Raw genomic sequence first — 17,057 nt, forward strand, 5'->3', positions numbered from 1 at the left:
CAGTTCTAAAATAGTAAACCATTAGTGCAGTTTCAGAGACATTCATCTGAGCAGCGTGACACCGCTTCCCCTGACTGGCAGCCGTTATCTGAGCACCGGTCACCACGTACTCTGTACTTTTATACCTGCATTATTATTTATACCTGTTATAAAATAAGTATAAATGTAATAATAAAATAAAATAATAAATAAAATGATTAATAAAACCACTAATAATTCTGATAGTGGGCCATCTCAGTGCAGCTCTCCAAGTGCTTAAATATTGGTTAATGAGGGGCTTAATTTCCCTTTTGAGCTCCCACGTAATCAAATTAGCCAGAAGAGTAGTTTTAGTGCTAAAAATGTCCCTCAACAATCTCATAGCATTAGAGACATAATAACCTGCAGTTTATGTATGCCTCAGTGGATAATGCTGCGTGATATGATGTGACGATGCCTTATAACGCCTCAGAGGCTGCACTTAAAGCCAAGGAGACGTCATTCAGTAAACTGCTGTGTGCAAAAATCATTTAATAACCACTCAGCATTCATTTGAATTGTGTTTTTAAGTGGTGATCAATACTGAGAGCATTCTAAAGTTTAAATCCAGACAGCACTGCGCTGAGACTGTCAGATAGCACCGGCCCTGCTTTTACAGTAAAATATCTCAAATGTGATTCTGAGTGGCTGGAACCCAGGTTGATCACAATTAAAATCAGCTTATGCTCTGTTATTTTTTCTGAATGGATGCCAAGACACTCTTACATCGTCGTTCATGGAACCTACGTTCACTGAACTTTTTGGAGTTATTTGTGATTCACTTTTTGTATTGTGCCACACAGACAATAATAATAATAATAATAACAATAAAACATGCAGCATGTGAACTAAGTGAGAATTATTGGCATTTCCATAGATGATTTGGAATACACCAACTGAGATCTTTCTGTTAATAGTGTGGGCGCCTCTGAGCGTGACACTGAAAGAGTTAAAGTCCCAGTTTGTTTAATGTGTGATGTCAAATGTGCAGGTGAACAGAGCAAACATTATGAAACTTTGCTTTTCCAAACACTGTGTGTGTGGTGTGTGTGTGTGTGTGTGTGTGTGTGTGTGTGTGTGTGTGTGTGTGTGTGTGTGTGTATGTGTGGGTGGTGTGTGTGTGTGTGTGTGTGTGTGTGTATTTGCCTCTGTATCAAGGTAAGGGGATGACAGGACACACACATACACCAGTAAATATTTCCAGTTCTGTGAAAATGCCTTCAGTTGGAATCCACCTAAAAAATGCCTGCCCATATGTCGCCTCAGCAGCAGTTCATTCTTATTCTGCGTGTTTCAACGCAAGGAGACAAAAATTTGAGGGAATATTTCAACTACATTTCATACAAGCAAAGGACTCTTCCAGCTGGTGTGTAATGTTGGGTTATTATTCATGTCAAAGACAGGATGCACTCTGGAGACGCACTGTGTGTTGAAACCACTGGGCCTGAAAAAAACAGCCTCCATCCATTCTCCTCTTTCAAAATTTTATGCATTCTTGTTGTAGCTGGCACGCCTCTTGATGGTAACACTTGCACACAATTATTTTTGGGATTGCATAAAGTTTCAGCTATTTGTTTTTTTCCTGTGCAAATAACGGGATGCTTCACTCTGCTTAGAATCACATCTGTAGAATTGAGTGGAAAGCTATACATTTGAAAACATCCTGTCCAGCAAAAATACATCCAAGAAATGTACATCAAATAAACATTATTTATTGTTCAAGGAAAATCTACATAACGTGTGAACAATTCACTGCTACAAACTTTATTCCATATTAAGAGAGAATAAAAGTGTTTAGAAAAAACAAGCAAACCAACAAAAAACTGCTTCAGAAGGCTAGCATAAAAAAACATAGTGTTGGGAAACTGCCTTATGAAAAGCAACATAAAATAAGCAACAAAAAACATCAGCATAAAAGTGGGAAAAAGTTCAAAGGTAAAAGACAAGGAGGGGGATAAGTTGCAAAATACAAACCAACTCAATGACAAAGAGGTAAATAGATTCAGGGAAATAAATGTATTCATTACCTTCTTTTTTTAACATGCACATTAATTCTTGTTCAAAAGTAGGCCACATACAGGATTTGGAATGCAACCGGTGTGCTACGTGTTCAAATGGTTTTGATGGAAGTGGTTTTGGGAACAGAGTTCAAGTTCAACCCAGAATGAAATGCGTCATGAAACGTCTGCATTGTGGCACTGGCTTTCTTCCCTGGAATGCTTTAACACATGGGCACACGCAAAAGTCTTTGTTTAGGTGAGTTTCACATTGCTGAATGAGTGTCTGATGAATTACACAAACAAAAAAACAAAATTCATATTGTATAATACAGCATAATCTCAAAAATCGCCATGTCCTCCAGCCGATACAACCACACAGATCGTTTGTTCCAACCCTAATATGACCCACAGGAACGTTTCCTCATTTAGTAGCACGTATGACCCTCGGGGGCATCTGCAATACGACCCAAAGGACCTTTCCCAAGGGAGCTAGTACGCCAACTAGCGAGTTAGCCACTAAAAATATGGGGTTAACGTTAGGAAAAGGTTATGGTTAAAGTTAGGGAAAGGTTTGTCATAATGGTTAAGGTTAAGAAAAGGTTATTGTTAAGGTTAGGGAAAGGTTTGTCATCATGGTTAAGGTTAAGGGAAGGTCAGGGTTAAGGTTAGGGAAAGGTTAATGTTATGGTTAAGGAAAGGTTTGTCGTAATGGTTAAAGTTAAGAGAGGGTCGGGGTTAATGTTAGGGAAAGGATAATATTATAGTTATGGGAAGGTCAGTCATAATGGTTAAGGTTAAGAGGAGGTCAGGGTTAAGATTAGGGAAAGGTTAATGTTATGGTTGAGGGAAGGTTTGTCGAAATGGTTAAGGTTAGGAAAAGGTGTTTGAACTCAGGTCGGCTGAGTGAAAGTTTGTCGCTCCCTTAATGCAACATCACCATGTCGTTCCTTACAGGACAGCTGGAAGTTGTGTAACTTTAAATCGTAACTATAGGCTGCTGTATAAATGACCTGTGGGGTCGTTTTTCGCTGGAGGACAAAATGGCTGTTCAACTGACAACAGTAATACAAACATTCATATTAACATGAGCATAAGCCACAGAGCAATGAGGTGAAATACTGCATCTCACAGTGGTACCTACGGGATATTTTTCCATTTGTCCATGCTGGGTTACACTATTTTGATTGTATTGTAGACATTGTATTGTGTTCTCTTGACAGATTCACTGCTCTGCACTCAGTGTACACAAGAATATGAAACTAAATCACATTTATTAAAGAAAAATACCAGTGTTTTCCACCTCTCTGAGCTTCTCTGTTTTTTTTTTCCCTTCATCACACCTCTATTTTACATTTTCAGTTGTCGGTTTTCATTTGAATGATTCAAAATGGCTGTTTCGAAAAAGGTCTAATGCACACTTTTTTCCTCATCCCAGGCCAAGCCGAGTTTCAAATGTAAACACTTACAGCCTGTGGTTGTACGTTGTTCCTCACATATGCACTGACTCAAGGGTGCTTGTATTCTGAGGAACTCACTGGCATTTGAAAAAAATAATGCCTAGAAAAAAGAAGAAAAAATCATACAAGAAAAGTCTTTCTCTGGAGAAAGCATGGAGACCATACATTTCCTATGATGACTTATGACTTTTCAATATCAAGGATGTCTTTAACCAGTAATGCAACTACATTATCCAACTTTGGGCACCACAATGCCACATATGCAATAGACAGCAGGTGGATTTTAAGTAGCAGAGAAATAATGGAGATAAGTGGAAAACTCAACAGCGCCGGTATAATCCTTTAAGGCTGAATTTTCTGTATAAATGTAATATGCTGCTGAGAGAGCAACATCAGCATTTCAAGTCCACAGATGTGTATTTACACACATGCAGTGATTGGGAGTTGCACTGCGGGGGGATCAAGTCACACACCTCTGACAATTAACAGAATGAAGCGAGACAGAGTAGGGAAAGCACAACAAAGCACATCAGCACATAGCACATGGACTAAAAATATTACAGTTCCCTACATTCTCACAAAGTTTTAGCAGCTGTTTCCTATGTGCTTGATACTGTATATGTAACGTCCCTGTAAGTTAGGTAGAGAGTAGAAAAAAGTTGAACTGCGATATAGAAACTTGGCAAATATGTCTAACAAGAGGAGAGCATCTTAGTTAGGAAGGATTGTTTTTCACTACTATGCAGAAGAGACTCTCCGTAGATGTTTACAATATCATAGGAGTAGAAATGCCTGAGTTATAGGATACTGAAAATATATTCTATAAGTAGCTTCAACATTTTGATATTTGAAAATATGCCCAGGGCAGAGAAGCCCTGATTTCTACTGTATAAATAGACAAATAAAAAAAAAAAAACAGTCACTTTTTAAACATTATCCTACAAAAGGCTTCATAAAGCATTTTTGCATATTTATAAATGACTATAAGATTAAAGTGTACAGTCATTTTAAGTAGTGTAAAGATTCTTTAGGTTACTTTTTCCCTCATAATCCATGCTCCAATCCAAACTAAATATACTGAGAAAAAAAAATCCAGATTCCTGGGCTGCTCCTGGGACTGTAATCAGTGCCACTTCACAATAAGACTACCCTTATAACGAGTTTATGAATAGCTTATAATGAGGTTATTAGGTTGTAAACACTTTACAAATCATGAATAAACAATTATAAAGGCTCTAACACAGTTTTCATACATTGATGTAGGCTCACTATTTGGCGCTGATCCAGTTACTGCTGCACTGCATCTGTTCTGTTAAATCTCAGATCTTGCTAGTTGCTTAGCTTACTTGCACTGATGTATGAAAAGTGTAGTAACTTCTTTATAATTGTTCATTTATTTATTTATAAAGTATATAAAAACAGCCTACTTTATAAAAACAACCTACTTAATAATATAATTATAAACTATTCATACACGCTTTATGAGGATAGTCTTTTTGTAAAGTGGTACCTTGTAATCTCATTTGTTAAAATCCAGCTTGGGATCAAATCAAACAACCAATTGCCTCAAGGAAGAGTTGCGATCACAGTCCAATCACATGCACGCCTGCTGTGCATGCTCATCTTCCCTCCCCAAACAAACTTAGCTTAGCTGGGAGCCGGCCAACCTCATGAGCACACGTGGGAGTGACTTGGATGAGGTGCTGAATCTCAGGTGGGTGCTGTTTAAATTTAAATTTTCAACAAAATTCCACCCACAAAGTTACCTACACAAGCTGTAAATACCCTGAATGATCTGTCCTGCATGTCTTATATTACTTTTATTATCAAATGTAAAGTCTCAAAACACTGAGTGACAGTTGTGAGGGAAGAACTGTGTAACATTGCTTCATTTAAGTGAACCTTTTTGCCTGCTGAAGGTGAGAGGAGGAGACAGCTGCCATGACTTTGCTGGGTTGCAGCTCTCGTTCTCCCTTTTAACTCATAGTGATCATCTCGTATTTGTCCTTGACGTTGTTCTCTTCCTGTTTTTCAGGCTCGGAGTGGTGCAAGTCAACAAAGACAAAGTATATGGCAGCACCGACCGCTCCGCCCACCATAGGCCCTGCCACAGGGATCCACCACCAGCAGCCTCCAGCTCTGCAGACAAGAGAGCACACACACCACACACACACACACACATACACACACACACACACACACACACACACACACACACACATTCAGCTAATTACCTTGCATCATTGGCAGTGCCCTCCACTCCGAGACTAATTCAAGTCAATTGTCTCACAAACAACTAACTGCTGCATAAAAAGTTAGCTGAAAGAAAGTAATTATGCTCAGGTCCCCTGCAATAATTTTTTGTACCTCGTAATGAGAAAATAGAAGTGAAAAACAATATAATTTACCGTTATTTAAACAGAAGCATGCCTGGATTAAACTTTAAATCTTATTTTCCCTTTCTTGCAATGTGTAAAGTGCACCTCCAATCTTTTCTTCTGTATTATCATTCACGCTAAACGCTGTTACTACTGTCCTCCTCAGGGCTTGTTATAATGATAAACAGTTATCCCAGATTACAGGGAGCTGGCTCTCTGTTTTGCTGCATTTGTCCTCATTCTCACTCCACAGTGTGCTTGATCGTCTTGACCTCAGAGGACTCTCTTCCTTTGCCAGAGGGAGATTAGAGTCCTGCTGGTCACCGTGGCTGTTTTGAAGCCTTTACTGCAGGTGAAAGGGCCTCAGTGAGCAGAGGTGACACATCTTGGCACAGGCAGGAGAGTAAACAAGTGTCTGAGCAGGTCAGTGTTACCTCCAGTAAGTGTTCAGGAAGAGGAAGTAGAGTACAGAAGGGAGGCTGCTGGATTAAAGACCTTAATCTATGGCCGTTGCTAAGATGATCAGGCCATAAGACAGACACACGGTGGGTCACATTGACGCCATGTGGACATAGCATGAAGCCAAGCGCTGCTCTTTACACTTCCCACTTGCTGAAGTGGGGATTTACAGTCAAGAAATCCTCCACTTGGCTCGAGAGGTTTTTACGCAGAAATTTTCAGTTGAAATGCTTCCCGTTTTCCTGGCATTTCTCTTGATGCGAATCTGACTTCATGCATCTCTTGTGATTACAGAACTGCAGACTGTATTTATATCATGAATGTGCAAGGACAGATTATGTCAGATTTAGCATATACTTTATATATGATGTAAACCTGAAAGTACCAAAGGCTTATATATGCATTAGAGCAAATTAATCTTGAATGTGTGTTTGTAATCTCATATGAGCGATCTGGTGAGGGTTTAAGCTGTGGTTTAGAAATGGTTATTCAATCTTCACAGTGCACATTATGTTTCTTCTTTTTTTCCTTTCTGGTCTTTTTAACATACCACAGCAAAATGTATTTGAATATGTAGCTGAACAATTAAAACAGCATCCAAAGTGGAAACATTTGCAAGAGAAATCAAATGTTCCTTATTATTTTGTTTTCAAATGATATAGTGTACTGAACAAGCTTCATGCTCAGGTCTGTTTTTTTTTTTTTTTTTTCTCATAACTTTGCTACTTAATAATATAATTATAAACTATTCATACACGCTTTATGAGGATAGTCTTTCTGTAAAGTGGTACCTTGTAATCTCATTTGTTAAAATCCAGCTTGGGATCAAATCAAACAACCAGTTACCTCAAGGAAGAGTTGCGATAACTGTATGCCTTCTATTAAGTAACAAGTTTACCTTTTTGTAGATTATGTAAGTCGCTCTCAGTGTTGATTATTTGCTTTTGTGGTCCATGTCCTTAATGCAACTACATAATGACAGCACATGAACGTGGTGATTTTGCCCTGTGAACTCAAAGTTAAGGGAATATAAAAGTGACACAACAGGGTTAACTTTGTTTCACTTGTTACTGCTTGTTTTACTTTGACTCTTTCCCTCTTTATTTCATCTGGAAGGTTATGCATTTATACTTACATGACTTTGCATATTTATATTTCCACGCAGTCATCATTTTTGTCTCCCATCATATTTATTTAACACCCAAAGTTACAAGTTACCTAAATTAACTATTAACTAATTAAATTAACTTCAGTTTGAATTCCCCCCTCTAACATCAGGCACTCGACTTCAATAATAAGCTAGGTGCAGCATGGATCCAAAATATACAAGTAGACAACAGTCAGTTTGTCTCTCCACAACTTGTAGTTGCAACGATGCAACTCTGTGCAGCAACCAGCTCGAGAAAATCTACAAACTTGGCACTTCCTGAAGGACCTCTTGAGCAGGAGAGTTTGGGTTTCAGAACTGACTGGTGACTGGTGTCTCTAAAGCTCCCACAACTGCTCAGGCTTCCTTTCCTCATGGAACCTAAAGCTGATGGATGCTTCTTGTGGTTTATGTGGTCTACGCAACATCAACGGTCTGACGGACCATGAAGACTCTCAGTTTGCACCTCTGGATTTTTGGAACATCGCAGGCAGTGTATTAGGAGCAATGATTGACAGGATTATTGCTCTAAAAGAAGTGAATGGTACTGCATGACTATGACAACAGCTCAAACTCTGTTCTCTCAAGCCCTTTGACCACAAGAACCATGAACTGACTGATGGGCTAAAGCGAGTGCTGTAAATACTACAAACGCTTAAGAGAAGTATGACTTGGCTTCTGGACTCCACACTGTGTGAGCCAATTTCCATTTTCCTAACATACCTAAATCTCACAAGCTCACAATGCAGCATCCCCGCGCAGCATCTTCTTGTCAATGTCTGCCTGAGCTGTAGGGGTCACCTGGCCACAAAATCCTCACCTGTCAACCACTGCCAAGCCTGGCCTCAGGAGTGAGCCCTGCATCCCCAGTCAGGGCAAGTCTCCTTATGTCTGTTTGAAACCCTCTTGGAGGTCTATTTGAACCACCAGAGCACCTTAGGCCAAAGGCTGATAATTGAAATTAGAGTTGACCTGAAGGGGGCTGTCAAATGATAATATCTGGTGAGCTGGATCAGATGTCAGATGAGGTGCAGGAAGAAAGGATTGAGGCTGATTCAGTAAAAGGGTATCAGCAAACCAAAAATGGCTGCAACCACTGTAGCTGCAGAAGAAAAAAGCCCTCATACACAAGGTTCTGAGAACTAGCCTAACCTAAAAGAGGTTCTGCCAAACCACTCAGTGATGCAGGGGATTACAAGACCCTGTCTGGCTGCTCTCAGCAAGGACATGGTTGGAAAGCAGAAGAAACATTTTGGAAACCTCCTAAATGTGGCATACCTTCTGCTCAGGAGACAGCGCTGGAAGAATCTGGAAGGTCTCAGGCCATGTCCTTGACAGAGATTACCGGGCTAGTTAAAAAGCGCTTCAGTGGCATGGTGCCAGAAGTGGATGAGCTCAACTATTCAAATGCTGAAGGCTTTGGATATCATTGGGCATTTGACATTTGAACTGGCAGACAGGAGAGGTGGCACCCATCATTAAAAACTTGTTCCAACTATGCCTCCTTTGCCTCCAGAGGAAAACATAAACCAAGCTGCTGAAAAGGAGACTACAGCCAATGTAGCTTTTGTCCACAAGGAGCAAGATGGATTCAGTCATGGTCACAAACAGTGGATCAACATCTTACCCTTTCACAGAGAAGTGAGGGAGCATTGAAGTTTGCTAATCAGGTTTACATGTATTTTGTGGATTTGGAAAATTACTTTTGCTATGTTACAGAGCCGATGTCTAAATTTTCAGTGATCTGTTTGATCAGGATCTGCACTCAAAACAACTTGTTTTGAGTTTCTCCAGGTGGAGGAGACCCGTATCTCAGCGTACTACCGATGAAGGTTTGGTGCCATAGCTTCGGGTGTTATATCAGACCACGGTGATAAATAGAGGACTGAGCCAAAGTGAGGTCCTGTTTCCCTAGCCAATTTTTGTTCAGACTCTGACCCACAGTAACGAGCTTTGGGTCATGACTGAAAAAGCTGCAGGACATGGTGATGAAATCAGTGTGGGTGTCCTACTTTAAAATACATAGGTTGATGCACTGAAGTTGGACTACATCCTGGTGCTGACGCAATGTGGCTGTTACATTAAACGTGTACTTTTTTTTAAGATCTTTTTTTGGCATGTCTGCTTCAGTTGATAGCAGCAGTAGAGAGAGAGAGAGACAGGAAAGATGAGGGAGAGAGAGGGCATGACATGCAGCAATTGGCCTGGGCCCAATTTGAGCCCAGGCCTTGATATGTGGTACACACTCTACACAGGTTTTCCACCCGTGGTAGACAGAGGGTGCACTAAGACAGCCATTTTCCTCACTGGTAGTGGTTTGCAGTGTGTGTAGCAGGCCAACATGGTATGTGGGTGGCACGTATGTGTTAGGATGTGTAATTTGTACAAGTAATCCTACTCTCACCTACGCCCTTGGGCTTCCTCAGCCTTTCCTATCCTCTTAGCAGGAATAGCAGCATAAAACGGACTTTTAGTCCTACTCTAAATTATTAATAAAACTGCTTGTAACAGCACTTGAACTGCATATTACGCCTGTGTTCATTTTAAGTTGCACTTACCAAAGAACAGAAACCCAGTGGTAAGTACAACGCACACCACTAAACAACAGCTATAATCAAAATCCCTCAATTTTCAAATATGAATTTTGGGTTGAAACAGCAACCATAAAATGTCCTGCTTCTGCGGCTAATAAAGCCATCACAATTCATAAACCACACAACAAAGAATTCTCTGTGTAAAGCAAAAGTTTCCACGGGGACTATTTTCCCTGGTGGAGGTAGCGTTTCACTCCACCCAGTTTCAAGTCATTAAAACACAACAGTGCTGCTGCTTTTAGGAAAATTAATGTGGACGACTTTATTACGGTGAAGGAATACTGGTGTGAAGAAAGTTTGAAGTCTCTGAAAGTTCATTTTCATATTGTAGTGGAATGAATGGAAACCAGTGGATAAAAGGGAGGAACAATGATATCAGAGTGCTAAAATATGACTGCTTGCTTTGGGAAAAAAAATTGTAGAAATATTTTGTAGATATTACACTTAACATGCAAAATTATTAGTATGGTCCTTTTAAGGGAAAATTGATTTGCACCTTAAGCTTTTCTAGTGTAAATACAAACAAATGGTACAAGGAACAGCTACGGAGACTATAGGAAAATGAAAGGAGAGAGAGAGAGAGAGACTGATGAACACACGATTGTGCCATTTTAGTCATGAAGCACTGAATATTTCATATTTATATGCATAGAATCTCTCTGTTCGCATGACTCTCACAACCCTTTTTCAAACTGCAGGAAACATGCACGTGATCATTGAAATATTCATTCAGATTGTCACAAGAGCATAGATAGAGCTACGGATGTGAGCTCTTCCTGCAGGATAGGGAGGAGGTGATGGAGCCATTTGGTTAAGCTCACATCCCACATGATCTGCTGTAAGTTCCCCGGCAATAATGGACCTCTGGCTCCTTCAGGCAGGTGGCAAGCTCAAGAAAGGGCTTTTCTACCTTACCTTCCTCCAGTTTTCAGAGGCTGTTTCATGAAAATTTCAGCTATTAAATCCAATTTAGTGCTGTTTTTCGATGTCGGTGACTGGTGCGGTAAATTACCTGAACACTTCCATGCCCCAGCCGGCCACAGCAGTGAAGAACCTCGGGCCGAGGTCCCGTGCAGGGTTGATTGGATAGCCGCAGTTCAGGCCCATGGACACTCCGATGGCCAGGATGATCAGGCCGATGCACAGAGGCTCCATGCCTTTTGGAGCACCGATATTCTTTCCGTCAGTGATGGCTAGGATGCACAGAATCAGTGCACCAGTTGCAATAACCTGCGCCAAAAGTCAGTCGGTCAGCTATCGTAACAACACTCACATTCACATAATTAACTGCTACTCCAGTGCACAGTGGCTGGTTTGAGACACATTTTTGCAGATTGGCCTTTTTTTTTTTTAAATAAGATTTTAAATCCTATTCATTGTTATTGCTTTAATCTTTAAGTTTTTACATTTTTAATTACTCTGCTTCCTTCCTTTATTATTTATTGCTCTTGTTTTTTTAATTATTTCAAGGGGGCAAGCAAACAAGCAAAGGGGCAAAATAAGTTCTTATGTTTGCTGTTGTTATTGTATTGTTAGCATGAATCTGTGGTGGCGACCCCTGCCCTGCCCTCTGTTATTTTGCCTAAGCTTATTATGGGGCTTCCCCTTTCCCCTGGATGACGGCTGAGCAAGGCAGCTCCAAACATAGCCCCATGTGGCTGTACATTATGAAAACACCATAGCATTTCATTATCCATCTCTTACACACACCAAGTAAATCTAGGATTTGAACATGTTGATTTGTTTGCTTTGGTTCAGAGTTAAATTCAAAGTTCGGCCCCTAATGTCTTCTTCCCCTTCACAAATACACAAACTTACACGTGCATGTGTAGCTCATGGACAATAAGCACAGATGGAAGTTATTTTAAGCATCAGAGGACTATTGTTTATACTTCAGCAAACAACACATCTGTGCATTTATGCTTACCACTGTGCCCATGACTGCATGCTGAAACATGCATGTATGCTCTAGCAGCTTCTAGAGACACAATTTGCTATCAAAAATGCATATAATGATATAAAAAGTGTTATTCTTATGAGATAAAAGCCTACCAAAGCTTATAATTTACAGACCTGTATGTTTTACTTTCATGTTATCAGTTCATAAGAGTAAATGTTTTCTCCTTGTGAATATTAAATCCTTGGGATGAAAACCCACATATCATTGGCATATCATGATCCTCCTCGGGGATGCATAACACACAGAAAAGTTTACCTGATCAACAAATCCATTTACAACTGACAGATGTTTGGCAGGGTAGGATGCAAATATGTTGGCTGTGGCATTCACGCCAGTAACAGCGAATTCCCCATTGGTATACTCCATCAAAGCATCTGTGAAAAAAATAAATTAATAAATAAAGCTGGGAATGCTGCATATTATATGCATCGCCATAACATGCTCTTCCACGCGAGTTATGTAATTATGACTCAAAAGGTTGGTGTATTTATACATATTATGTATGTTTGTGTGTGCAAGACAGAGCATGCAAAGATAAATTGTGACTCTTTACCGAATGGCATTTGTGTCCATTTGCTGCTTTTAATCAGATATAGCTCTGACCACAAAGTAAAAAAAAAACACATTCTATGTTCATGTTTCACGTTTTTTACTCACCGTAATAAAGCCCATAGACAGCACAAGACCCAGCAAAGGCACCCAGGAACTGTGCCACCACATACACTGGGAACTTCTTCACAGGTAGCTTTCCTAAGATCACCATAGCCAGAGAAACCGCAGGGTTCACATGGGCTCCTGGAGCAATGGACAAAATAATCAAAGCAAATTTCTATTAGGAGTGCATTTAAAATCATGATGTGTTTTACAAAATGCATGTAAAATAATAAAAACGCAGTAAGCACCTCCAAAGCAAAGGGGGCACTTGTTAGAGGTATTTGACCCTAAAGTCATTGGCTCAGTCTCTGGCAGGAAAAATCTCCCTAAATGACATAAAAAGAGCATCCGTACTCAGCTAACCTACTTTGGGTATTTAAATGAATAAAATAATGACAAGACAAACTCTAAGACAGCAATGGCCAGACTGAAAAGGGCTCACAAAAGAATTTAAAAATCAGTGACAAAATCAGGTAAGCTGGGTTCAGTGGATAAGGGCGCGGTCGACTGGTTGATTAGTGTTGGGACTCTAATTCATTCGTGATCCACTCAGCTTCCAGGCAGCTTTCAAGAAACAGTCCTGCAGTTTGAACGCCCTCTCGGTGTGTCTCATGTAGGCCAGCAAAAGGCGAATTTGAACACATTCAAGGCAAATTTGAGCAGGATATGCTGTCAGAGAGGGGTCATTTATTTAACACTCTGGGATCTTGGCTGTGACCTCACTGCAGTAACACCACTGGGGGTATCAGCCATGCGCCCATTGTTAATCTCCCCATCCTGTTCACAAACACTGACCACGACAAGCAGCTAAAACTGCCTGTCTGAATTGCATCTGACATAATCTGCCTCAATCTGCTTAAGGCACGCGTAGACTGCAGGTCATTAGAGTGACCATGATGTGTCACACTTAAGGTACACTGTCATTTAAAATCGGAGACTACAAAGTGAACACAATTGTGTTTTCTTCTCGTATGGGGCCAGCCTGCCAGGGAAGCCTAGAAAGCAAGGCCTCTCACACCTGACCCCCCTCCTCTCCAGAGACCCATGCCCCAGTAAAGCTCATTAGTCCAATACCTACGATCATCATCAGAGATGTCACTGAACAGTGTGGAGGCTTCCCACTGCTCCATGGACCCCAGGGCTGAATGGCCCAGTCATGCAGCAAAAGCACTCCATATATTAACCTCACTCTCCTCCTCATGCTTTTCCACGGTTCCTCTGGAGATTTATAGCCCCCTTCATTAAACGCAGGGATGCATCTAGCACTGCTGCATGAGTCACAATGGTCAGAAAAGTCATGCCATACAGTAAGATTGAGATGAAATGCCCTGTTATCCTATGTGCCGCGATGAGCTCTTTCTATAGAAATTCAGTTGCTCGGTGAAGGTTTTCAATCTTCCAAAATATATCATAAACAGTAGTTTCCATCTCTTCCATGTGGTGTAAAGAGGCATAGGGAAGGAGGAATTGCCTGACGCTGGGATGGTTTGGCTGGAGATACAAAGTCTGTGCTTACACTCACCCTCTCTAAAGGTTGTAAGCACACTCAGTTTGGCTCATATTACAGTCATTACAGAGCATATTACACTCAAGAAAGATTATTTAAACACTTCAGATTATGTCATTTAGGTTAATATTAAAAGCCAACCTTTGCCGATGATCTTTCACTGTCTGTCTTAGAGATGAAAATTGCTATCGTAATTTTAAATTACAGCTCATCAACACATTACATAAAGCCTGTATATTGCAATCCTTGGCATAATGAAACCCCTGATTGCTGATTAACAGGCACTCACCATCTCGGCTCAGCAAGCCCATGCAAGGTACTGTGACATTTAGAGGCGATTCACGTTATCCCTATCATTGCTGGTGGCACACAGGGGGCTTTCCTCGTAGTAATCCTCAAGGAATGCACCCTATAAAGTGCTCGCTCCACATTAAGACGCAACACTTCCAGCCTTAAACACTACCTACATGCACTTAGGCCACTGATGCTGAAAAGCCGCCAGCTAATGGGAGAAAGTGTATCAAATACTGGCATATAGCTCTCTGTTTTCAGCCAAACCCTATATTTTTTCATTCTTATCCTCACCATCAGCGCCTTCACACCATAGTACCCTGTGATACACAGGTTGCTAAATGTTGTATGCTATCCATTACGTAACATTGCAAGTCCATAACAATGACCTACATGGGTCTTCACAGTCCATTACTGTGTAGTTATTTTTATAAAGGCATGGATATACGTCACCAAGCTAATGCAACGGTGTCATTGATCCATGATGAAAGCCCAGTACTGTTAGCTTTCTTTTCTTCAGATTCCCTTTTGTGGTAAATGTTTGATATCTTGTGATTATAAATGGAGGTACCAGTGGCACAGATTAACTTTTAGTGGCTGAGAGCAAAAATACAGCCAGACATCAATGGGCAAAGATCATAAGAAGATAAAGCATCACCAGCACAGGCAAACAATGATTGGTGAACTTTGTTACCCGAATGCGTTTTTGAACCAAATATTTTTTCTAGGGATGTGCACACAAGTTGTTTGTCAGCTCAAATGACAAGTTACCCATTTTCCATGTTTATATTTCACTAAGTGGGCTGATGGAAAGTTTTAATTCACAGCAGAAAACAGACATTTATCTTAACATGCTCCCGGGTCAAAGTGTTCCCAATCGGGTGAGACCTGCACAATTTGTCAACAGCAAGATTGCTGAATGAGTGTGAGCTATTTTTACCTGATACTCCCCCTGCCATGTAGACAGCCATCATGACCCCCAGAGTGAAGCCAATGTGGATGGTCAGAGGCTCCCCGAGAGCCCCTTTACTCAGCACCGTCTGTGCAACCGACCCACATCCGAAGAGCTGGGACACAGAAACGACAAAAACACAGAGGACACACTGGGTGGAGGTAGAAAGACCCATTGTTTTTAATTATTCCAATTATACTCTCCATTAACACTAGCCCTCTTGTCCACCAACAGCCTTTGGTTGCCACAGACAATTTGTCCACTTTGAAGTTTGGCAAATAATTAATCGGCCACTTATTTTGGGTAAAGGCATGAGTAATTCAGACCCCCCAAAAAAGTGTTGCGAGGGAGGGCAGTCGTCCAAAATGAACTGGGGCCTGTTGTGGCGGCTGCACAACTCCACTGATGTGGTATCACTCAAACACAGGCTTATGGAGCGCTGCTGAGACAGAAGCAGCTGCAGAGAGAGAGAGAGAGAGAGAGAGAGAGAGAGAGAGAGAGAGAGCGAGAGAGGTGACAGGTGGAGCTCAGGGGTGGCAGGTGGAAGGTGTGGACAGTCTACACCAGAATCCCATAATAACTTCTGCAAAGGAATAAAAGAGGGGGCCAAAAAAATCATTACATTTGGTCATCATACATTTTATTTACTGCCTGGTTACAATAAAAAATAACAACCTCCATATCCATAACTTTATCACTGACAAATAATTCACAGTGGTTTACATTTGTATTGGTTCATCATTTCTGTTAAATTTGGATGAAATGTCCCGAGGAAGAAAAACTGGTCCTCACACCTTTTCATTTTTTTCTAAGCAGTCTTTACCAGGAGGAAAATATAGATGAGGTGGAATTTATTGTCAGAATCTACTCTGGAACAGCAACATCTGTTTATGGAGCCATAACAGAGGAGAGCAGCTGACGTCCCGTGGGAGTCCCTTTGACACCTCATTATCATATTATCGGCTGTGCTGGGTGGGTGACAGGTGCTGAGGTACTCACTATTAGGACGAAGATCCCCAGGAATTCAGCCAGGAACTCTTTGAAGATGTCATGCCTCAGGGCAAATCTCTCCTTGATTTTTCTCTTCCTCTCATGATCCATATTGCTGCAGATCCTTGATGTCTTACTCCGGCCAGAACAAACAGCAAACAAGTAGTGAGGGAGCCTCTCTAATTGTCTATATAGGCTAGCCGCCTCCCACTCAGCGCGCTTGTGCCGTGCAGCCCTCAGCAGGCTCACATGCCCGCTAAGCTGTCCTGCTCTCCTCCTCTGCCGCACCTTCCCCACATAGCCACAAGGGGTCTACTTTTTTCTTTTTTTTCTTTTTTGGACCAGGCAGATTGCACTGCTGTTATCCCGCATTCATTATTTCTCTGTGATGCCAAAACAAACCATATAATTGCATGCTGCCTTTGAGAAGGATGCCATGCAATTAAAGAAAAATCCTTAAGTTTATTGCAGAAAAATTACCTGCCACAGAAAATCATCTAGTAGCCTATTAGAGAGGATTAATTAATGGCATTAAGCTTGATAAGCTCACACACTGCTGAGTGACTCAGAGGCACATCAGGAAAAAAACAATCTAAGCCGTTTGTTAAAGTAAATTAAAAGATGATATTAAAATGCTCCCAGTTATAGGC

The 17,057-nt window shown here is 40.9% G+C and overlaps 1 protein-coding gene across 1 annotated transcript; it reads right to left on the reverse strand.

The window, feature by feature from the left end:
• Positions 1-1,714: 1,714 nt before the first annotated feature.
• On the reverse strand, positions 1,715-16,612 carry aqp9b (aquaporin 9b). The gene is made up of 7 exons (XM_030044604.1): positions 16,417-16,612; positions 15,406-15,532; positions 12,671-12,808; positions 12,269-12,387; positions 11,066-11,283; positions 3,056-5,614; positions 1,715-2,374 (listed from the first exon to the last, which is right to left on the reverse strand). Exons 1-6 carry the CDS (start codon positions 16,516-16,518, stop codon positions 5,452-5,454), a joined length of 867 nt encoding a protein of 288 aa, XP_029900464.1. The 5' UTR covers positions 16,519-16,612; the 3' UTR covers positions 1,715-2,374; positions 3,056-5,451.
• Positions 16,613-17,057: the final 445 nt, after the last annotated feature.

Source organism: Myripristis murdjan, chromosome 3 (assembly GCF_902150065.1).
Source record: "Myripristis murdjan chromosome 3, fMyrMur1.1, whole genome shotgun sequence".
NCBI classification, from domain to species: Eukaryota; Metazoa; Chordata; class Actinopteri; order Holocentriformes; family Holocentridae; genus Myripristis; species Myripristis murdjan.